General features: G+C 41.1%; 1 protein-coding gene and 2 non-coding genes across 5 annotated transcripts; 2 read left to right on the top strand and 1 right to left on the bottom strand.

The window, feature by feature from the left end:
- Window positions 1-407: 407 nt before the first annotated feature.
- LOC109271423 (uncharacterized) lies at window positions 408-24,253 on the top strand. 2 transcript variants are annotated; one of them, XR_008423102.1, is made up of 4 exons: window positions 408-537; window positions 9,833-11,716; window positions 13,446-13,609; window positions 24,029-24,253. It is a non-coding gene; the product is annotated as an uncharacterized LOC109271423 (transcript). The 2 variants fall into 2 exon arrangements; XR_008423101.1 differs by lacking the exon at window positions 408-537 and having other exon boundaries at window positions 7,781-11,716.
- Window positions 2,816-2,946, top strand: LOC128777920 (small Cajal body-specific RNA 20). Its single transcript, XR_008423224.1, has one exon. It is a non-coding gene; the product is annotated as a small Cajal body-specific RNA 20 (non-coding RNA).
- LOC109271422 (RLA class II histocompatibility antigen, DP alpha-1 chain-like) lies at window positions 16,973-21,570 on the bottom strand. Of its 2 annotated transcripts, XM_019456723.2 has the most exons (4): window positions 18,535-21,570; window positions 17,873-18,154; window positions 17,505-17,651; window positions 16,973-17,236 (listed from the first exon to the last, which is right to left on the bottom strand). In XM_019456723.2, coding segments are annotated over exons 1-4 (768 nt in total). In that variant the 5' UTR covers window positions 18,872-21,570; the 3' UTR covers window positions 16,973-17,234. The 2 variants fall into 2 exon arrangements, with proteins under 2 accessions (XP_019312268.2, XP_053761131.1); XM_053905156.1 differs by lacking the exon at window positions 16,973-17,236 and having other exon boundaries at window positions 17,536-18,154.

Here is a 24,253-nt window from a genome sequence, read left to right as displayed (position 1 = left end):
AAACCTAGACAGTTGTGATGTTGGCTAACAGACAAAAGCCTGGGAAGGAAACCAGAAAATGAAGAGCAGGTATTAGGAGAGTCGGACAGAGAAGTGTGCCAGAAACTGAGGTCGACAGGGTGACTAAACCAATGGGAACAATGACTTGGGAAGATGAAGACAGGTTGAAATGTGGGTTGGGAAATCAGGGAGACGGGGAGAGCAGGCTGGCTGCAGCACCGGGAGCAGGAGCTGAGAAGTAAGGCGGGTGAGTGTGGAGCCTAAGATCTATGGGGGCTGAGATGGCATTTTAGTTGTCTTTGATTTCCCATCGCTGGGCATAGCGTAGCGTTGGGGCTCAATGGTGCTGTTCTTTAAGGAACAGAGAAGAGAGCTGAGCTTCTTTACAGAGCTGTTCTTTACAGAGAAGAGAGCTGAGCTTCTTTCTGGCAACTTGTGCAGAGGAAGAGACCAGCGAGAATAGCATTGAGGAGTGGAGGAGTGAGCTGTGAACAAAAACAAGGACTCTTGTCACAGAGACAAAGGAAAGGATGAAGGGTGAGAGAAGGGACTGGTTGTGGGTGTCCCCAGCTTTTGTTTCTTCTTGGGAAAGTGGAAGACAAGGTCATCTGCTAAGAATGAGATAGTGGACAAATCGGGTGGGAATTAAGACAGTGACATCTTTTTTTTTTTAACTTTTGAGAGACAGAGCCCCCTGAGCGAGGGGCAGAGAGAGAGAGAGGGAAACACGGAATCTGAAGCAGGCCCCAGGCTCTGTGCTGTCAGCACAGAGCCCAACGCGGGGCTTGAACTCATTGACGGTAACATCATGACCTGAAGTCGGACACTTAACCAACTGAGCCGCTCAGGTGCCCCAAGAGAGTGACATCTTTTAAAACTCAAGTTGTTGGGATGCCTGGGTGGGTCAGTTGGTTAAGCAGCCACCTTCGGCTCGGGTCATGATCTCATGGTCCGTGTGTTCGAGCCCCGCGTCAGGCTCTGTGCTGACAGCTCAGAGCCTGGAGCCTGCTTCTGTTTCTGTGTCTCCCTCTCTCTCTGCCCCTCCCCCATTCACGCTCTGTCTCTCTCTGCCTTTCAGAAATGAATAAATGTTTAAATAATAATAATAATAATAATACAATAAATAAATAAATAAAATTCAAGTTGCTGGAGCACCTGGATGGCTCAGTAGGTTGAGCCTCCGACTTCGGCTCGGGTCATGACCTTGCGGTTCGTGAGTTCAAACCCCACATCAGGCTCACTGCCATCAGCCTGTAGCCTGTCAGCGCAGAGCCCACTTCAGATCCTCTGTCCCCCTTCTCCCTGCCCCTCCCCAGCTTGCACGCTCCCAAAAACGAAATAAATAAATTTTTAAAAAGACAAGTTGCCGAGTTAATTAGGTGGGAGAAATGCCCAAAGACGAGAAATAGGAATGGTAAATTATTGAGGGCCTCGTACAGACTTTGTAGGGTTGCAGATCTGCTGAATGGCACCTTTTTCTCTAGCAATGATCAGCTGCCAGATAGCAGAGAGTGCTGGATGCCAGCCTAAGGAGTTTGGGTTTATCTTCAAAGGGCCCCAAGCCCTGCTCACCAGAATCTCCTAGAAATCTTCCCTAAAGCACAGATTCCCCAGACTCTCTGCCCAGAGACCCAGATTCAGTGGGTGGTGAGGTCTGGAAATCTGTATTTTTAATTAGCTCTCTACTGACTCCCATGTAGCCAATTAAGTGATGGCAGACCCTGAAGATTTTTTTTTCAGTTTTATTGAGGTATAATTGACAAATAGGAATTATATATATTTAAGGTGTTCAACTTGATGTTTTGATGTATGTATGCATTGTGAAATGATCGCTACAATCAAGCTAATTAACATATTCATAACCTCACGTGGTAGCCATTGTCTTTCTGTGTATGCGCACACACGTGTGTGTGTTGAGAACATGAGATCTACCCTCAACAAATTTCAAGTATGCAATACGGTATTGTTAACTGCAATCACCATGCTGTACATAAGATCTCCAGAACCTATTCATCTTGGATAACTGAAAATGTATACCCTTTGACCAATATCTCCCCGTTTCCACCTCCCCTTAGCCCCTAATTACCACCATTCTTCTCTCTGCCTCCATGAAGTTCACTTAGATCCCACATGTAGTATTTGTCTTTCGGTGTCTGCCTTATTTTACTTAGCATAGTGTTAGCCATATAGCTAATTTAGCATGTGTATTATGCGTAATAATATATATATATATACAATATATGTATTCCTACATACATACAATAGATATATGCTCAGAAGTGAGGTTATTAGATCATATGGTAGTTCTATTTTTAATTTTTTGAGGACACTCCGTACTGTTTTCCATAATGGCTGTATCAATTTCCACTTCCACTACCAGTGTACAAGAACTGCCTTTTGTCCACATCCTCGGCAACACGTATCTTTTGTCTTTTGATAATAGACCTTCTAACAGGTATGAAATATCTCTTCTCGTTGTGAAGGAGCTTTCCCCCGATGTTTTCTTCTGGGATTTTATGGTTTCAAGCCTATGTTTAAGTCTTTAATACATTTTGAGCTGATTTGCATATATGGTGTGAGACAAGGGCCCAGTTTCATTTTTCTGCATACACGTACCCAATTTTCCCTACAATATTTATTGAAGAGACTCTCCTTTCCCCATTGCATGTTTTTGAAACTCCTCGTGAAGACCAATTGACCATAGATGCACTGATTTTATTTCTGGGCCCTCTATTCTGTTCCATTTGCCTATATGTCGGTTTTTATACCAGTACCATACTGTTTTCGATTACTTTGTAATATATTTTGACATTAGGGCCTCTCTCCCATGGGACTGCGGGGGGCCCCTTTTCTCCTCGGCCAGGTCTGGAGGGCAAGATCAGCCCTTGAAGATCATTGTCAGGACTGCCACAAGCTGGCAGCCTTGTTTTCCTGCCTCAGACATCTGTGGTTGCTGGGAGCCCTCACTTGGTCTATACCAGGCATGCCAACCCCATAGCCAGACTAGGGTCTGAAGTGGCAACACTGGTCATGGGGCCTACAGCTCTCCTCAGATAGTGCTAGGTTCTCATGGGCTGAACCTGGCCTGTGTTGCCCCAAAAGTAGCTTGGCCCCTTGTCTGCCCCATAGGCAACACCTAACAAACACCTAAACAGGTAGTGATCTACAACAAAGATCCCTGTGAGGGAGTGGGGCCTCTCACCTCCTGCTCTCCTACTAAACAACTGCTTTGGCCCCAGGGGATATTACTGGGAGAGGAGAGGGTGCCCACAAGTGAGGACTTGTGTTGTAGAAGGGTCATCTGAGGCCACCTAAGTCAGAGAGGATCGCCATTTTTCCCTATGTGGATTAGCTTGGGTGCCAGCCAGGCCACTCCATCCACCCACTCAGAGCTGTGTCTCCTGCCATAGGGTCCTGTACAGGATTGTGAGAAGCGGGGTGGTGAGGAAGAGCCCCGAGTGAGTGCTGGAGAATAAGGAGCAACACAAGCATCAGGGCAAGGAGGTCAGACCTGGCACTCAGTACACCGGCCATAAGCACGAGCCCCACTTGCAAGCAGTTACCTCTATCTAATCGGACAGCTCGGGCTCCACACAGTTGCAAGTGGGAAGTTTTATGTGTTGAAGTGCCTACTTCGTCAACTAACAAAATAATGTTTTAGAAAAGTTTTCAAGCTCTAACAGTTTTTCTTCACTAACAAAAGTTCTGAAAGCATCTTACTGTGTTCTAAAAGCAATAAACCACTTTCTGTGGAAAAAAAATTAGGAAATGTGATGCCTCCAGATTTGTTCTTGCTCAGATTTGTTTTGGCTATTTCGGGTCTTCTGTGTTTCCTGTGATTAAGATTATTTTTTTTTTTATTTCTATAAAGAATTCCATTGGGATTTTGACAGGAATTGCATTGAATCTGTAAATCACCTTGAGTAGTGTGGACATTTTAACAATATCCTTCCAGTCCATGAGTACTGAGGTCTTTTCATTTATTTGTGTCTATTTGGATTTCCTTCATCAATGTTTTATAATTTTTGGTGTACAAATTTTTCATCTTTTTGGTTAAGTTTATTCCTAGGTATTTTAGTTTTCTTTTGTTGCCATGTGATTGTTTCCTTAATTTTCTTTTCAGATAGTTCTTGTTAGTATATACAAACACCACTGATTTTCATATGTTGATTTTGTGTCCTGAAACTTTACTAGATTTGTTAATTAGTTCTAACAGTTTTGTTGTTGTTTAATCTTTGGAGTTTTCTACATGTATAATCATGTCATCTACAAACAAAGATAAATTCAGTTCTTCCTTTCTGTTTTGGATGCCTTTCATTTCTTTTTCTTGTCTAATTGCTCTGGCTAGGATTTCCAGTACTATGTTGAAGAGAAGTGACAAGAGTGGGCATTGTTGCCTTATACCAGATCTTAAAAGATTTCAGGGGTTCCTCATTGATTATGGGGTAGGTTGTGGGCTTTTAATATATGGCCTTTTTTGTGTTGAGGTAAATTCCTCTACCTTTATTTTGTTGATAGCGTTTATCCCAAATGGATGTTGTCAGATGCTTTTTCTGTGTCTATTCACCTATCGTGCGATAATTGTGTTTATCTTCCATTCTTTTTTTAATGTTTATCTTTGAGAGAGAGAGACAGAAAGAGTGTGCGTGAGGGAGGGGCAGAGAGAGAGGAAGACACAGAATCTGAAGCAGGCTCCAGGCTCTGAGCTGTCAGCACAGAGCCCAACACAAACTGTGAGATCATGACCTGAGCCGAAGTCAGATGCTTAACCAACTGAGCCACCCAGGCACCCCTCTTTCATTCTGTTAATATGGTGTGTCACATTGATTGATTTGCCAATATTGAACCATCTTTCCATCCCACAGATAAATCCCCCTTGGTCATGGTGCGTAATCCTTTTAATGTGCTGTTGAATTGGTTTACTAATATTCTATTGAGAATTTTAACATCTGTGTTCATTAGGGATACTGGCCTGTGGTTTTCTTTTCTTGCGTTGTCTTCATCTGAATTTGGTATCAGGGTGATGCTGGGCTCATAAGTGGTTTGGAAATGTTCCTTCCTCTATTTTTTGGAAGAGCTTTAGAAGGATTGGTACTAATTCTTCTTTGAGTGTTTGATAAAATTCACCCATGAAGCCCTCTGGTCCCAGGCTTTTCTTTGTTGGGAAGTTTTTAATTATTACTTCAGTTTTCTAATTTTTTATTGGTCTTTTTAAGCTTTATTTCTTCTTGATTCTATCTTGTTATTATCTAGGAGATTTTCCATTTCTTCCAGCCTACCCGATTTTTTGGCATATAATTGTTCATAAAGTTCCCTATGATCTTGTTTATTTGTATGGCATCCATTTAATGTTTCCTCTTTCACTTCTGATTTTATTTATTTCAGTCTTTTCTCTTTTTTCTTAGTCTACTAAGAGCTTATCCATTTTTTTAATCTTTTCAAAAAACCAACTCTCAGTTTTGTTGATACCATCTATTCTTCTATTCTCTATTTGGTTTGTTTCTGCTCTAATCTTTATTTCTTTCTTTCTGCTAACTTGGAGTTTAGTTTGTTTTTTTCTAGTTCCTTGAGGTGTAAACTTAGGTTGTTTACTTGAGATCTTCTCCTTTTTTTCTTTTTTCTTTTTCTTTTTTTCTCTAAAAATTTCCTTCTTAGTACTACTTTTGCTGCATCCCATAAGTTTTAGTATGTTGTGTTTTTATTTTCCTTTTCTCAAGATATTTTTTTTAAATTCCCTTTGGCCAACTGTTGAAGAATATGGTCTTTAATTTCCACATATTTGTGAATGTTCCCATTTTCTCACTGTTATTGAGTTCTAATTTCATTCCATCATGATTGCAAAAGATACTTGATATGATTTTGATCTTCTTAAATCTGTTAAAACTTATTTTTTGACCTAATATGTGGTTTATCCTGGAGAATGTTTTGTGTATGCTTGAGAAGAATATATATTCTTATGCTGTTGGGTGGAAAATACTGTGTGTATGTTTTAAGTCCATTTATTCTATAGTGTTGTTTAACTCCACTGTTTATTTATTGATTTTCTGTCTGGAAGTTCCACCCATTGAAAATGTATTGAAGTCTCCTACTATTATTGTGTTGCCATCAACTTCTCCTTTCAGATCTGTCAGTATTTGTTATATATACTTAGGTGCTCTGATGTTGGGTGCATTTATATTCTTCCTATTGAACTGGCCCTTTTATCTTAATGTAATGACCTTCTTTGTCTCTAAAGACAGTTTTTTACTTAAAGTCTATTTTGTCTGATATATTTATGGCCATCCTTATTTTCTTTTGGTTATTATTTGCACAGAATATCTTCTTTTCATTCCTTCATTTCAGCTTATGTGTATCTTTAAATCTAGAGTAAGTTTTTTATAGACAGTATATAGTTGGAAATTGGATTTTTTATGTATGTCTTTTCATTGGGGACTTAAGCGATTTGCATTTACAGTAACTTTTGATTAGGAAGGATTTTTTTTAATTTTTATTTATTTATTTATTTTGAGAGAGACAGAGATAGCACATGTGGGGGAGTGCAAGAGAGAATACCAACTGCAGCAGAGAGAGAGGGCAAGAGAGAGAATACCAAGTGCAGGGCTCAAACCCACTAACTGTGAGATCATGACGTGAACCAAAACTAAGAGTCTGATGCTTAACTGACTGAGCCACCCAGGCACCCCAGGAAGGATTTAAATATTGCCATTTTGTTAACTGTTTTCTGTTCATCTTATAGTTCTTTGTTCCTCTTTGTCTTTTGTGTTCATTTTTTTAATATACTATTGATTGGTTTTAATTCTTTTCTCTTTTGTGTGGCTTCTGTAGGTATTCTCTTTGTAGTTACAAAGGGCTTATACAAAATATCTTCTAGTTATAGCACTCTGTTTTAAGCTGTTTTAAGGTGACAACTCATCTTCACTTGCATACAAGTACTCTACACTTTTACCTCTCCCCTTACCTCCACATTAGATGTTATTGATGTCACAATTTACATCTATTTATGTTTTATATCCATTAATATGATTTTAGTTATAGTTATGTACAATGCTTTTGTCTCTTAACTTTTATACTAGAATTAAAAGTGATTTGCTCACCACTGTTACATATTTACCAATGTTACACCTTTACCAATGTGTTTCATACTTTATTAAGTTATCATTTTGCTGTTAGCATCCTTTCATTTCACCTCCTTCTAACATTTTTTATAAGGCAGATCTAGTGATGAACTCCCTCAGCATTTGTTTATCTGAGAAAGTCTTTATCTTCCCTTAGTTTTTGAAGGACAGTTTTTCTGGATTTGGCATTCTTGGTTGGCAGGGTTTGTTTTCTTTCAGCACTTTAAATATCTCATCCCACTCTTTTTGGCCTGCAATGTTTCTTCTGAAAAACCTACTGATAATTTCATTGAAGTCACTTTTTTCCTGCTGCTTTCCAAATTCTCTCTTTGTATTTGACTTGGATAATTTAATTATAATGGGCCTCAGTGTGGGTTTCTTTGGGTTCATCTTTAATATTCTTTAGGCTTCTTGGATCTGAATGCCTATTTCCTTCCCCAGATTGAAATTTTCAGCATTATTTCTTTGAATAAACTTTCTGCCTCTCTCTTTCTCTCCCTCTCTCTCTCTCCCTTTCTCCCTTTCCTCCTCCTCCTCCTCCTCTTCTTCTTCTTCTTCTTCTTCTTCTTCTTCTTGTCTTTGTCTTCATCTTCATCTTTGTCTCCTCCTCCTCCTCCTCCTCCTCTTCCTTCTCTTCTTCTTCCTCGTCTTCTCCTCCTCCTCCTCTCCTCCCCTCCTCCTCTTCCTCCATCTTATTCCTCTGGGATTTCCATAATATGTGTATTGGTACATTTGATGACATCTAAACTCCCTTAAGCTATCTTCACTCTTTTCATTACTTTTTCTTTTGACTCCTCTGACTAGATGATTTCCACTGACCTATTTTCAAGTTCATTGATCCTTTATTCTACTTGATCTAGTCTCCTATTGAACACCACTATTGAATTTTTCCGTTCAGTTATTGTATTCTTTAGCTCTATGATTTGTATCTGGTACTTACCATTTTTTCTTTGCTGAAATTCTCACTTTGTTCATGCATTGCTCTCAACTTCAGTGAGAATCTTAATGACCAGGAAGGTCATTTGATTTTCTCCTTTTATTTTAATGTAATGAGGATCTTGAAAACCAGGTAATACTCCTGCTTTGTAGGAAGTGGGTTGCAGAAAGTCCTTTCATTGCATTGTGACTCTGAGATACCTACTGGGAAAAGGGTCTTCAATTTCATCCCTTCAGTGAGTGTGGAAAATGAGTGTGACTTTGTTCCATTGATGAAGGAAGCCCAGAAAAATCTTATTTTTCGTCAGGCTAAGACCCTATCTGTCGCCAAATTTTTCTTTCCTGATACTTAGAGGAAGAGAGATCAGCAACCTGAGATAACTTTTCTCCTTACCTCCATAGGATTCCTGATCTGACCCAAAGACCTGTATGTGCCCTGGAACAAGTATTTTTCTAAGTTTCCTCAGTCCCAGAGGCTGGTTCTTGGACAGACCTCAGCCTCCCAAGAGGATGAAACTAGTTTCTACAGTTGTTCTCTTTAATTCCATGCACACTTTCTCTCAGGGGGGCCCTATCCAAGTTCCCTTTTTATAGTTCCATAGGTAATAAAAAGCCAGTGTTATTGACTGTTTTCTCTTAAGAATATGCGCACCAAATCACCTCTGCCATTGCTTTTTTTGAGGATATTGGTAAGCAGTAGGAGTTAATGAAGAAGTTCATTATTGTGTATACATAAGGCAAGAAGGAAAACATGGAAAGGGGATATCCTAACTATTGGGAAAGGCGACAAATTGGACATGGACCACCTCTGAATTCACACTCTATCTTTGCACTGTCCCATATTTATGTTTTCTACCTTCATCCCTGTAGATCTGAGACCATCCTTAGTTATTCAAGGATGAGCCCACAGTGAATTTTGTGTTATACAACCTATACTCATGCAGCACTGATTCAACATGATTGCCAAAAGCATATTTTACCATTACCATTCAGAAATCAAATTAAAATCAGAATTTTAAATTAGAAATATAATGTAATAAACTTAAGCCCTTTTCTTTGCATACCGTGATAAATAGTCCTTGACCAAACAAGGCTTAGCCTCTTTAATGCAACAACTTATCAAAGATACAGATTTATCCTTTAAATAAGTCTGTAATCATCAGATCGCCTAGGCCTCCTGTCCTAGTAATTCACGCGTGTTAAAATGCTCAAACCAATAGACGCAGTTCTCTTTTTTAAACATAGACCTCCTTTTACAATCCAAAATGATTATGGGTTTTCTGTTTCATATGAAATTATCCTGAAGGTCAAGATAGGGTCTAAGTGTTCCTTCTTGCCTCAAATATGGAGTATTACCTCCTGAGGCACATACTGAGCTCTCAGAAGATCTTGGACATACCAAGGTGGAACCTCCTCTCTCCCTGGCTCCTTACAAGGGTCTCCGGCATCTTGTTAGCCCCCGGGCCCCTGCCCCCTCTCAGTTCCCACTGCCTGTTCCTCTCATGCTGCTCCCTTCCCATCATGCCCTGCATGGGACCAGCTTCTCCCATTTCTAAGAGAGGTGGAGGCTGAAAGTGCAGACCTGGGTGTTACTAACCCCGGAGTGCTTGCTGGGGTCTGTAGAAAGGATGGGATCATTCAGTGAGGAAGCCCAGGAAGACAGCCCCGGGCATGGTGAACCAACCGCGACTCCTATAACCCGTTATGTGAGTGCATTGCTTCGTTTAATCCTCATAACTCAGGGATGAGGACACGGTTTTTCTTTTCCTTATCTACTCCAGGTGTATCTGCAGTGGCCACTGTGATCCAGACAGCAAGGAGAAAATGAGGCAGCGCAGGGCAGGGCAGGGCGGAGCTCTGAATCCAGGTCTTATTTCCCTATCTGGTGGAGGGAGAGGAGGCGGAAGTGAAATCGCTCAGTGGGACTCAGCCGACCAGAAAACACCAGAAGGGACATCCCGGTGTCTGGGACAGAGGCTAGAACTGACATGCCCCAGAAAGTCCCAACCTGTGTGGGGTTCAGGGATAAGAGGAAGAAAACCAAAATGGAGACATCATAATCACTTTCCTGGGATCGATGGAAATATCTTTGAAATTGGTCCTTGAGTTATTTTTTATTTGTAGTGACTTCTGTGAATGGATAATTTTCTTCATAATTTCGTGTTGATTTTTTGTATCATATAGGAATTCACTGATTGTTATTAAGTAATGATATATTTTACCCTTTCATTCCTTTGATATTTTTGGAAGTCTGATAATAATTTGATGGTTCCAGATATGTAATCAGAATGCAAAAATATTAATTATTTTACTCCTAATTATTAATATTTTTATTTCTTCTTGAAATTTTTATCTTCTTTATATGAGATTTCTCTGATACTTTACCACTCTGTAAAATTAACTCTTTGCTTTGTAAAGTCTTTTTCTTTTATAAATTTGTCATTTTCTTGGAGCTCCTGGTGGCTCAGTCCATTAAGCATCTGACTGTTGATCTTGGTTTCGGCTCAGGTCATGCTCTCACAGTTGGTGAGTTTGAGTCCATCAGGCTCTGGGCTAACAGCACAGAACCCACTTCAGATCCTCTGTCTCCTTCTCTCTGAGCCTCCCCTACTTGTGCTCTCTCTCTCACTCTCTCTCTCTCTCTTTCTCTCAAAAAATAAATAAACCTTAAAGAAATTGTCATATTTTTATAAATTTGTGTAGAACTACAGTAAACACCTCTGGTACTTAATAACAAAATGATAGAACTTATATTGTTAAAATTGTTTTGTATTTATTCAACTATTTCTCTGTTTTGAATTAGCCTTACACTATAATAATGAACATTTTTTGATTCCTTACTATGTGCAAGGCTCTGTTTCAAGAGATTCACAAATACTGAATATTATCCCAGTTAGATTTCCCAATAAACCAATGACATAGGCTCCATAATAATCTCCATTCTACATGAGAGGAAACTAATCACAATGGGTTAAAAAAAAAATGAGGAACACATATCAGGAACCACATATAAATTTGTTTGTAGGGGATCATTTGGTGTTTAAAACTTCACTACCACCCCCCAAAAATATTGAAATGCAAAGAAAAGATGAACCCTGGGGTTTAACAGTAGGGAGTCCAATCCCTCTAGATCTTCAACACATTGTTTAGGATTTGCTCCATCCCAAAACACATCCAGGCAAGGGGGATGGTGTTCACCATGGAGGGGGAATGACATTCCTTGGGATTTGTTCCTAGGAAGAAAATATATAAAACAATCAAGCCTTATGACTCAGCCAGTTGCTCAAAATGAGAATCTCTCTCCTTATGTTGTCTTCAGTGAATCTTACACCGTAAAGAATCATGTGCTTTACCGCAAACTTCTGTCTGGTGAGTGACAATTTCTGCTTATTGGTTCCTTTTTCAGAACCTGACCACAGCCAGGCAATACAGAAGGCTGGCCAGGCTCATCATCTCTAATATTTTAATATAGCATATGCTATATTAATATATTTTAGGAGTGAGGCTTATTGAGTGAGAGCTGCTCTGACTGCAAGCCTCTCAGCCCCTGTCCTTTCCCAGGCTCCAGGATGGCGGTCCTGAGGATCACTGGGGCCCCAGGGATGGCAACTTGATGTCCTTGGTGATGCTGAGCTCCCCTTTGGTTCAGAGCAGAAACACCCCAGGTAAGTGCAGAGCTGCTATTCTTGGAGAACCTGCCTCAGGGAAATGGCCTTGGGGGGCCTTCCATGTGGGCCCACTCCCTGAGAAAGGCTTTGGGGCTCTGATACCATGCAATGGCTGCTAGTCTCACCAGAGAGAGGAGGAAATCAGGGCATGCGTGTATGATACCTGGTGGTCTGGAGTGATTTTGAAGGGACAAGTGTCTCACAGAGGGGTCATCAAAATGGTATTTCAAAATCTATCAAAGATCAGAAAGGGGAAATTATGGTTAGTCTGAATTGTTCAAGATCTGAAGATCACTCGATAGAATCAGTGCACCAGGTAGAGGCCCCTTCCACAGAACCAGGCAGGAACCCTCATTCCATGACCAGTGATGGCCAGAGCAGCAGAGGAGGGTGATGAGGACAAGCTTTGGTTAAGCCCATAGGATACATGCTGCAACTGTCACCTCTGCATCTTACCCCCTCCACCCCTGCACCTTGTCCAGAACTCCCACATCCAGCACAGTAGGACAGGGCCAGAGAGGAAGCGAGAAACAGGAAGTGGCATCCTTCTTAAGATGCCCCTTATGCATAATTTAATATTATAACTTCTGGGTTTCTGTATCAAATCCTCGTAGTACCTCTGAATTTCTAGTTCCAATTCACCACCAAGAATAGAATGGTGAAACAGTTTATGTTAAAATTCTCCAACTGAAACACATACTCATCCATATTCCCATATTTTGCTCCAGGCCCACGGACCCAGCAGGCGATGTGACCTTAATTGACAATTGGGACTTGAACATCAGTAAACTGGCTAACAAACTGGGATCTAAAGTAAAGCCTGACAGGATGGGGCAGGTGTATCAGAGGACTAATGAGTACAGCATGATTTGGTATAAAAGAACATTGAGTCACAAAGAGCTTAACAACTTTATTATAGGAAACTCCTGCAAAACCGTGTGTCTACTGAAAGATGGGTCTTTTCTGATGCCTAGAGGAAGACAGGAGTGCTGAAGGTCAGAGTCCAGAAGTGGTCAGAATTCTGGGTGAAATAAAAGGGAGGTGATCAAAGGAGGTTAGCATCAGGATGGACACAATGAGAGGAATAGTTCAGGGCAAATCAGCCCCACAGTGACACCAACAATCTTGTGCCCTCTACCCCATGCTATAGGCTAGGGAAGTGCATTCTCTAGATCTGACAGGCACAGAAACTGCAGTAACTACATCCACATTACAGGTCCAGGATATGTGCTCCTAGGGAATTGAAGATATAGAGACTGGGGAAAGGCCTTAGAGTCTTAGAAGGCACCAGAGATGTCTAGCATATGCAGGTATTTATTAGTCCTTAGGATTACTCTGAAAAGATGCTCTATAGGGAGGAGTCTATAGACCAGGGCCTATAGACCATCCTGTGTGGGAACCAAATTATCACCTACATCAAATTTCAACATTTATTGAGTACTTCCTATGCATCAGGCCCTTTTCAGGTGCTAAGTGTGAGTAGAATCACAGACAGGAAGTAATTGGAGGGGTGTTTGGGGACATCAGTCATTGGTGCTGAGGAGGACAGAGATTCAGAGGCACTGGAGCTTTAAAGTAGATCTGATGTTGGGGACTCCCCTATGTCTTCTGCCACATAAAGATTGTCCCCTGTAGTAGGGCAAACATAGTGGGGTTAGGATTCCCAGTATGGCATCAAATTCTCCATCCCTTTATGCCTGTCTCTTTCATTTTCTTTCTTCATCAGCACTTCAGGAGAAGGCGGTCTTCCCAGCAGATGTTGCAGACCAGTGAGAAGTCAAAGGGCACCGTGAGGAGATGTCATTTCACTCTCCTGCTCTCGTCAGCCCACGTGCTCTGAAACTCCTGAGACAGTGAGGCCCAGCAACGAGATGATGAAAGTTGAAGGAGGTAGGAGTTGGGCTGCTCTTTAAAGGGTCACCAATAACCCTTCAATACCGGCCCAGTGGATACTTACCATACCTGCCAGATTATAAACACGTAACATCATTAGCTACTTCCTCCTTCCTGAAACTTCTGCTCCCTTGCCTTAGGTGATGAAATATTCTTCTAACTTTCCTGCCACTCTGCTTCTTTGAAGTCTCTCTGAACACTTCTCTTTCTTACATTTTATATAATGAAAATAAGATAGGTGGTACTGATGTACAAATCACAGGGTGTCTAGTTTTCACTCGTGCTACATGTCCAGTGTGCCAGGAAGGTAGCTCTGCTAATTGTAGTTGCTCAGGGAGATGGGTTGAGAGACCTGCTTCGACACCTGCCCCCATAAGTTCCCAAGCAGAGTAAAGGGCCCTAATGAATCATACACTGCCTCTTAATGATCCCTCCCAGAAATAACATGTCACTTCTCACATTTTGTTATCCAAAGTAAATCATATGGCCGTATCTAATTTCAAGAGTTGGAATCTTTGGCGGTAACAAAGTACTCAATAAGTACACATTAAATAAATAATATATTACTCACTTATACCAGACACCTGTATTGAGGACCTACTTTGTACAAGGAACTATGCTAGGCTTTGTGAGTAAAAGGAGCTTCCAGCTCCTAAAAGGTTTACAAATTACCTACTGACCTAAGGGCCTCTGGGGTGTTGGCAATGTTCTATTTCTTGACAAAAGTAGTAGTTACATGGGTGTTTCCTTGATAATCATTGGCTGTGCCTTACTGTTTTGTGTATTTCTTACATATGTCTGCCGGTTCACAAGAAAAGGTTTTAAAAAGAGAGGCAAAGGAGAATATTCGTAATTTGAGGCAAAAACAAGAAATCAATAAATCAAGCAGAAAAACTGAGTTTTAAGAATGGTTGGAATAAAGAATATTTACATGAAACAACTATTGTCATGTCCACAACTGGAGAATAATTAATAAAGAAGAGGCCCAACAGAGGAATGCTCTCGAGGGCAATATGAAAAATTAAACAATAGGAAATATAAAAGAAAAGCTATGAGACATGAAGGATAGAAACTAACATTCTGGCATTTGGATAATTAGACACCTAGAAAGTGGGGAAAATAGTAAAAAGAGATGAAAAGATTTCCAGGCTTTATAGAAAGATGAAATAGCTTTGACATGGTGCATTGATGACAAACAGATTTTTTAAAAACATCTCTTTTAAAAACATATCTAATTACATTATAAGAAAATTGTAAGAACTTCAAAGACAAAAAGAAAATTCTCAACATTTGCAGAGAGAGCAGTTGCACCTATAAAAGAACAAGAGCAGGGGTGCCTGGGTGGCTCAGTCAGTTAAGCATCTGACTTTGGCTCAGGTCATGATCTCACAGTCTGTGGGTTTGAGCCCTGTGTCAGGCTCTGTGCTGACAGCTCAGAGCCTGGAACCTGCTTCAGATTCTGTGTCCCTCTCTCACTCTGCCCCTTCCCCACTCATGCTCTGTCTGTCTGTCTGTCTGTCTCTGTCTCAAGAATAAACATTTAAAACAATTTTTTTAAAAAAGTAGTGCCTAAGAGAAAATGTCTAGGTTTTAAACAAACCTTATCAGGAAAGGAAGCCTGAAAACAAATGTGCTAATCATTTCCATTAAGAGAATGGAAAAGTAGAAAGACAGCAAAGGAAAAAAAAATGTAAATGATAGAGACATGGGCAGAATTCAGTGAGCTAGAAAACCGAAAATAGGGAAGATAAACAAAATCAAAATTTGATTCAATGGAAGGTTTAAAGAGGTTGATACATCCATCTGACAACACTCTTAAGGAAAATGTAGGTGATTCACAATGAAAAGGAGAAACACAGACATTTTTAAATGAAAAAGGCTTGTTATGAGCAATTCTATTCCAATAAATCTGAAAATTTAGATTAGATGGATACATTTCTAGAACAACACAAAGGTCAAAACTACAGGAAGGAATAGGAACCTGAAAAATAGAGTAATGAGCATCAAAGACAGGCTTGGGAAGCAAAGACTACTTTGCCCTGTCTTAATGTGCCAGCTAGGGCATTTCAAAAACAGATCGTTCCTCTCTTATACATGCTGTTCTAGAACACAGAAAAGGAGCAAAAGCTTTCTAAATCATTTTCTGGGGCTGGTGCATCTTTATTCTCAGAGCCAGCTATTTTCTTGTAGTACATGAGAAGAAAATTATGGATTAATGTCAGCCATGTCACTGAATTCAACAATGTATTACAAGCATGATTCATTTCGATCAAATAAGGTTTATCCTAGGATAGTGTTAAGTCCCTGACCATTAGCTTATTTTATTGTAATGTAAGTGCCGGACATTAAGCTTTTGATTGCCAAGGCATCCATCTCAAACACATCCATTGAAAAGACAAGGGTGGCCTGATACACAACTAGATAAAGAGCCAGGTGGCCCCTGCCTGATGAAGTTCCCCTTTTAGAAAGCCCAGGGTGACCTAGATAACCACTTGAGTGACCCTGCTTTTCTCTTCCTGCACTTTATTTTTTTAAAAATTTTTTAATGTTTATTTTTGAGAGAGAGAGAGTCAGAGACAGAGAGACAGAGTGTGAGTGGGGGAGGGGCAGAGAGAGAGAGGAAGACACAGAATCTGAAGCAGGCTCCAGGCTCCCAGCTGTCAGCACAGAGCCCCATGTGGGGCTCAAACCCACAAACTGCGAGATCATGACCTGAGCTGAAGCTGGAGGCTTAACCAACTGAACTACCCAAGCACCCCTGCCTTCCTGCACTTTAATTCCAGCTCTTATGTTTTAAATTCACCAACAAAGAGTGACCCTGTGAAATCAGAGGCACCCCTTCCTCAACCCCAATAATGGCAGATCCCCAGGTGTCTCCCTCCCCCCACACCTCACTTTGTGGCTCTGGGCATGCCAAGTGCCTTCCAGGACTTGTGAGTAATAAATTAATAAACCTTGTTTTTTTCAAAGTTCCCTAATGGTTGTTGCTGAGGAATGTCTTGCAGTCATAAGAACCACAAGGGCCAATAGGGCCACAACATTGGCTCCTGTCACTACAAGTAGTAGGGACCCAAGCGAGTGCCCCTAGGCATTCCTAGCTGATCACCATCATTACTTTATATCAGTAGGCTGCGATCACACAAAATACCTAGGAATGCAGTGAGGTTTCAATGTCAGAAAATCTATATATGACCCAAAAAGTCAATAAACCAAAAAATAACATTCATATTAACTTCAAATGAATTCAACTCAATACTTGCATAAACAGAATTTGATCAATTTTACCACATGGCAAGGATTGTAAACGAAAAATCTATAGTAAATATATCTATGGAGAAATTAAATCCATTCCTTTTAAGATTATGCAAAAGGTAGGATATCCTTTATTACTACAAATGTTTAACATAGTATTGAAGGTTCTAGACATCACTACGACAACAAAAGAAAATCAAGGCTATGAAGATTGTAAGGGAGAGAGAAAATGGCCGTAGATGATATAATCTACATATTGCAGAAGACGGAGCTCTGGAACCCCAATGCCCGAGTCCAAATCCAGACTCTGTACCTTTCAAGCTGTGTGACCTTGGACAGATTCCTTCACCCTCCTCATGTCTGCTTCCCGCTCTGTATGATGGGGAAATAATCAACCTGGATCAACCTCCAAACATAAATGAATACATAAGAAGCCTATAGAATAGAGCTTAGTAAATAGTAAGCAACTCAACTAATGTTCTTTATCATTGTATTATTTTAATCTAGGTCAGTGATTCTGAAATGCGAAGTTCTCAAAGAACCCCTGTTGAAGTGTTTCTCCTTCCCGCCCACTACCCATACCATGCTGCCTCCTCTTTTGCACTGTGTCCCTAGTACCCCCAGCTCTGGGATAACTCACAGGAGCCCCTGCACCCAGGGATGTTGTCGGGCCTCCTGGTCTTCAGGATGATGGTGCCAGTGATGATGCCTGCCACGCCCACCACCAGGCCCAGGGCACAGACCACAGTCTCCATTGTCTCAGGCACCTCCATAGGCTCCTGGGCCTCTGGGGCACAAAGGAAAAACAAGAGTTAGAAAGTGCAGAGAGCAGGAGCTGGCCTCAGGTTTGGGGGTATAAAGAGTTAGAAACAATGAGACCACCGGTGAAATTTGGATAAAGTAGCAATAAAATACATGGGATTAAGAAAAGCAGGTGCTGTGGAAAGATGGATCCTGGAAATAGAGAGGGTGTCAGGACAGTGCTGGCAAAAGGAGGGGGCTCCATACCCCAGTGCTGAAGGAGCGGCTGGTCCAGGCCCCAGTGCTCCACCTTGCAGTCATAGACATCTTCAGCCGTGGGAATGAAGGTCAGGTAGTGGAACTTGTGGAACCTGAATTCTGTGCTAGGCAGGAAGATGCTCTCAGCCACACCTTTGGTGACCGTCTGCCCATTGCACAGCCATGTGACATTGAGCACAGGTGGGAAGAACTTGTCCACATGGCAGATGAGGGTGTTGGGCTGTCCAAGCTCCACAGGCTCCTTGGGAAACACGGCCACCTCAGGTGGCTCTGAGAAAGGACAGAACCTGGTGAATCTGCTGCCTTTGGCTGTATCTCAAAGGACCCCACCACCCCACCACCTATATTCTCCAGGTTAGGGGCCACCTTCCTCAGGCTGACCCTTTGCCCCCCACAGGCTTCCAGGTCAAAGTCATAGCTTCTCATACTCCTGACTGGCCTCCTTCAGCCCAACCCTTTTCTTGAATAAGAAGAAAATGTCTCCTGTGATGACATAACCACCCAGCTTTGTGAGTTGAATATTGTTCACTCACAGGGAGAGAGAGGTTCATTCATGAGTGGACATCTAGGTCTCCCATTCTCTATGCAGCAGATGGGCTCTCCCATCCCTGCAGTTGGGTAGTAGAGAAATAAGCAAGAGCAAGCAGTACCATTTGTGGCCCTGGTGTGGTTGGACCGTTGGATCAGAGTGTTCAGGTTCTTCTTTGCCGTGACAATGTCAGCAATACCCCTCCAAGCATCAAAGTTGAAGACATGAATAAACTCTGGCAGATGCCAGATGGTCTCCTTCTTATCCAGATCCACATAGAACTCATCCTCATCAAACTCAAACATGTACTCTCCAGAGGGTCTGTGTGTCTGGACAAACTGGACATTGACACGTGGCCCACTGCATGAAGAGGAAGAAGGGAGATTGAAGAACAGGTGACTATGTAAGAAAGTACACAGAACACAGGAAGCAAGGAGATAAGGAAATAGTAATAACATGAATGAAGAACACAGAAAATGAGAAATGCAAGCTGAAAGAAAAGAAATGGGAAGAAACAATGAGAGATATGACTTACTGAAAATTCAGGTTGTTTCCCTTTATTCCAGAAAATTTAAGCATCCATCACTCCAGTACAAGAATAATCACAATGAACACAATAATAAGGTAATATTTATGGAGAACTTACTATGCATTCAATTTATTCTTTGCAACTTCATACCCCCAGGTAAAGCATTCTTTTGCATATTAGGGACCTGCCCACAGAGGTTAAATAACTAGCCCAAGTTAGCACAATTCATGCTGAAAGGAAGATGGAATCATCCACTCCATCCACACCCACAACATCTCAGAAGCCTTGCAGAAAAAGACATATAAAGTTAATGATAAAGTCACAGAGTGGAGTGGGAGAAAGGGGAGAGTGGAATAAAAATCTTCTGGAGTGGAAAATTTTTTAAATTGTGAAGGAAATGAAAAGACGTCCAGAGTCTTGGTGCTACTTACAGACTTCTAGTTACTGTTTTAGCTTTACATGATGGTAGATCATGTAACCTTGTCCACAACACCTTCATTTAAGGCATTTTAAATTTTCAAGTATTATCATTCACACAGCATTCACAAATTTTCTTGTTGACTTTATGTTTTTAAGGGTAGTTTCCACTGGAAATAATAGTTGTTGCGTTTGAAACACCTATGGCATAGCATCTTAGTTTTACCTGATGTGTAAGAAACAACAAAAAGATATACAATAACAAAAAATCTATTGGTATTACAGTAAAACAATAAAAATGAGACAGTTTGGGGCTAAGAAAAGAAAAGGAATTAGGAGGAAGTGACGCTCCAGGGCTCACTGGTCTAGCATCCGAATCAAAGATTCAAAGATTCTCCCTGCAGCTCCAACACAAGAACTAATCCTCTCCTTGGATGCTTCTAGTGACAGGATTCATTGTCTCATGCAAATGCTTGGGGACATCCACTGAATTTAGTGGCTACAAAATCCTCACCTACAGAAAAGAAGATAAAAGAAAAAGAAAGAAGAAAACATACAGGGAACAGACATGGCTACCCGGACATAGTTTGTTCATCCTAAGATATCTCATTTTTATTGTTTTTGCAAAGTCTTAAAACTAAAGGTCTGTGCACTGTGAAGCAAATTGTATTCTTACAGATGTTCACTTTCATTCAGTCAAAAAAAGCCTTAATGTGAACCTTGACTCTCTAGGCATTAAGGCTGTAACTCAAAAGACATGGTCCTTGTCCTCAAGCTGTTTGAGATCGAAAGAATGAGAGAGACAAAGACGATTCGTATATATGTGGTCATCACTACTGCATTATCACAGGGTACATACAGGTGCTGCTTGGGAGCAAATGGAGAGCATTAAAATGAGATTGAAGTAAGGCTTTCTAGAAATGGTTTTTATGTGAGGTTAGCAGAGACAGAGAGAAGTGGTGTCTCTAGCAGGAGACGTAGGAGCAGAGAGGCATGGGACTTCTTGGAGGGTCGGAGGGTGCTACAGCAGCTCGGAGGATATGGAGAGCCTACTTTAGGACCTGCCTTGTATGATAATTGCAGGTGTTTGAATTTGATCCAGAGCCCCCTGGAAAATCATTGAAGGGTCTTCAGAGAGTAATACAATCAGATTTGTACATGAAGGTGGCAGCTATAAGGATGATAGATTAGAGGAGGCTCATTTGTAAGCAAGACCAGTAGGACTCTTCAGCAATCAGGTGGCAAGTGATGAGGGTGTAGATAGGGCAGTAACATGGGGTAAGAAGAAGAGAGGATGAATTTGAATGACAGTGAAGAGATGAGAAGCCACAGGACTCAGTAAGTACTGTGGTGGAAATAGGGATATGAAGGAGTCCAAAATATCCAAGCAACATGGAGAATTGTGGCATCAGTGACTGAAAAAGTAATGAAGGACAAGGAAGTGGTTGAGAGAAGAAAAAGTGTTCTTTGGGGGACATAATGAGTTTGAATTTCTGGGTGACCAAGTGGAGTTGACTTGAGAGCAGTTGAAATAATGGATGGATCTCAGGCTAGACTGGGCCGGTGACATAGACTAGGAGTCCTCATGGTAGGTGAAGTTAAAAGCTTGGATTGAGTCACCCAAGAAGTGTACAGAGTCATCATAGTAGGGTCGGAGTGTGTGGTCCTGCGTCCTGGCAACAAATATGGACATTCAAAAAAGAGGCTGGGGGCACCTGTCTGGCTCAGTTGAAAGAGCATGTGACTCTTGATCTCGGGGTCATGAGTTCAAGCCCCACATTGGGTGTAGAAATCACTTGAATAAATGTTTTTAAAAAGAGGCTGTAAAGGAGACGACTAATAAGTGGGAAGAAAACAAGGAGGAAGTGTGCTCCTCAAGACAAAGAACAAGAGAAAAATTCCAGGAAGGAGGAAGTGGTCATGTCGCAAATATTGCTAGTGACACAGGTAAGATACACACAGAGAAGTGACCACTGGTTTTCATTGTAGGGAGACCACTAGTGGCCCCACTGAGAGCAGCATCAGATGTGAGGAGACAAAAGGGAGAATGCAGTGGGCTGAGGACTGAGTGAAGCAGGGGAAAGTCCAAAACAGGCATTGCAGACTCCAATTTCAAGAAGTTTACCTCTGAAATTTAAGAGAGACACACAGATTGTCCAGAAGACACAGAGCCATGGCTCTTCACTCATCCACACTGTGACATAGAGCTCATGAGGCATGTTCTCTGCCTTTTAATTTCTAGGTTGAGAATAATAAATGCACTCCTGCAAAAGCTGTTGTGAAAATGAAATGAGAGTTGGCACTTGGTCAGGTTCAATAAACACTGGTTCTTGCTGCTGTCAGAAAGAAAAAAGCAGAACACCTCATACAAGAGGAAGAAGAAGGAAGGGGAGAAACAGGAGAGAAAACAGCACCTGTGGGCTACAAATCTCCTTATAGTCCACACCCTCTCTGGCCCACCAGAGCACTCACCCCTGATGGCCCCAGTTCCATGGGGACTCAGAAGGGCAGCCAGGGAGATGACTCGCAGGATCATGACTTGGGTCTGGCACCTTATGTCTTCAAGGTGCATCTGCAGTGACCGCTGTGAACCAGCCTGTGAAGAGAGAATGAGGTAGTGCAGGGCAGGGCGGAGTTCTGAATCCAGGACTTACTTCCCTATCCCGTTGAGGGAGAAGGGGTGGAGGTGAAACAGCTCAACCAGAAAATGTCAGAAGAGGCATCTCTGGCCAGGAAAGAAAATGATAGAACCACTGGGAGAGGAAGTGGGAGAGCTGTCAGGATGAAGGTGGCCCGGAAAGTTCCAACCTATGTGGGATTTGGGAATAAGAGAAAGAAAACTATGAAAGAGACATCATAACCATCTTCCTCTTTGCCTGGCTGGCTCAGTCAATAACAGCATGCTACTCTTAATCTCAGGGTTGTGAGTTCAAGCCCCACCTTGGGCATGGATCCTACTTAAGGTCCCTCCACGGTGAACACCATCCCCCTTGCATGGACGTGTTCTGGGACAGCACAAGTCCTAAGCAGTGTGTTAACCATTTAGAAGGTTAGACTGTCGATCCCAGAACTCAGAATTAGTCCTGGGAGCTGTACAGGCAGTCACTCAAGGTGTGTGGTGTGTATTTTCTCCTCTCAGCAGTTCTGTAGATCTTAGAAGTAAAAAGGGGATTGACTAAGGGTCTCTGGGTTATACCAGATAAGGCATGGAAGTAACTGTACCACTTTATACAAATTACTTGGCCTTTCTGGGCCACAGTTTCATTTTTGAAATGGAGATGGTAGCACTTGTGTATCAGTAATTCTGTGAGGGTGACATGGGAGCATCCATATAAAATGCTTCAGAAAGTTACAGATCTGAGAGTTTCGAATAGACCAATGAAGTTATCAAAGACCATTCTTTTTTTTTTTTTTCCAGTTCAACATATGTATATACTTTTGGTAACTTTTAAACACCAAATAATCCCAACAAACAATACAGATTGTTCCTGAAATATACTCCCCCAGAACACACAACCTAAAAAGACAATGACAAAACAAATACAATTTCCAACTAATGTATTAAGTCCTTAAATAAAGTGCTGATGAACTGAATAAAAGCAGATAAAATTATTTAAGTTTTCTATTAGGAAATTTTCCTGATACATTATAGCAAAGCATCAGGCCCTTTCTGCTACTTCCTGCCTTTTTTTAAAAACCCACTGTGACTTACTGCTTCTCATGTAGAATGGAAATTATTATGTCATTGGTTTATTGTGAAATCTAATTGGGATGATACTCAGAATTTGTGAATCTCTTAAAACAAAGCCTTGCACATAGTAAGGGATCAAGAAATGTTAATTATTACAATGCAAGACTAGTTCAGAGTCCTGAACTAGTGAAATTCTTTATCAAATGCAATGTATTATTTGCTCCACTAATATAAATTCTGTAATTTTAACAATAAACACCAGAGGAACTTTCTGTAGATCCACCCTCCTTTATTGTAGCTCCAAACCCCTCTATAATAAAACAACACGTCAGAGAAAGATGTACCATTAGACTTAATGTGAAATGATTAGGGAATTTGTCCTTAATAGTAACATTTAAATGTTTAACATTTAAATAAAGGTGCCTTATATCACCACATTCTATACGAAGAGGAAATAAAAGAGTAACAATTAGAAATGAAGCAATTAAGTATTTTTTGCTTTCTGCTTATCTGCCTGGAAACATCAAACAATTCCTCTAAAATTACCAAAGGTATATATAAAAATTATCAAAGGCATAAAATGGTACACATAATATCATTTGATAACAAATGAATTCTTGTATGATACTAAGAATCAACATGAAGTTTTAAAGAAAAGTTATCCATTCACAAAAGTCACTACCCATAAAAAATACAAGATAACTTCAATGACATATTTCAAAACAATATCATTAAGAGGAAGATGATTTGATTTTTTAATTTTAAATAGGGGATGGTGTTCACCATGGAGAGGGAATGATGTTCCTAGGGAGGAAAACATATAAAATAATCAAGCTTTATGGCTCAGCCAGTTGCTCAAAATGAGAATCTCTCTCCTTATACTGTCTTCAGTGAATCTTACACCTTAAAGAATCATGTGCTTTGCCCCAAACTTCTGTTTGGTGAGTGACAATTCCTGATTATTGGTTCCTTTTTCAGAATCTGGCCACTCCCAGAGGCTATAGAAGGCTGTCCAACCTCTCTGATATCCCATTGAGTGAGAACTGCTCTGACTGCAAATATCTCAGCCCCCATTCTTTCTCCCAGGCTCCAGGATGGTGGTCCTGAGGGTCCCTGGGGCCCCGGGGATGGCAGCTCTCATGATGTCCTTGATGACGCTGAGCTCCCCTTTGGTTCAGAGCAGAGACACCCCAGGTAAGTGCA

The sequence above is a fragment of the Panthera pardus genome, unplaced genomic scaffold, assembly GCF_024362965.1.
Source record: "Panthera pardus isolate Hobbes unplaced genomic scaffold, ASM2436296v1 HiC_scaffold_17, whole genome shotgun sequence".
Lineage (NCBI taxonomy): Eukaryota > Metazoa > Chordata > Mammalia > Carnivora > Felidae > Panthera > Panthera pardus.
This window is presented reverse-complemented; position numbering and strand designations above follow the sequence as displayed.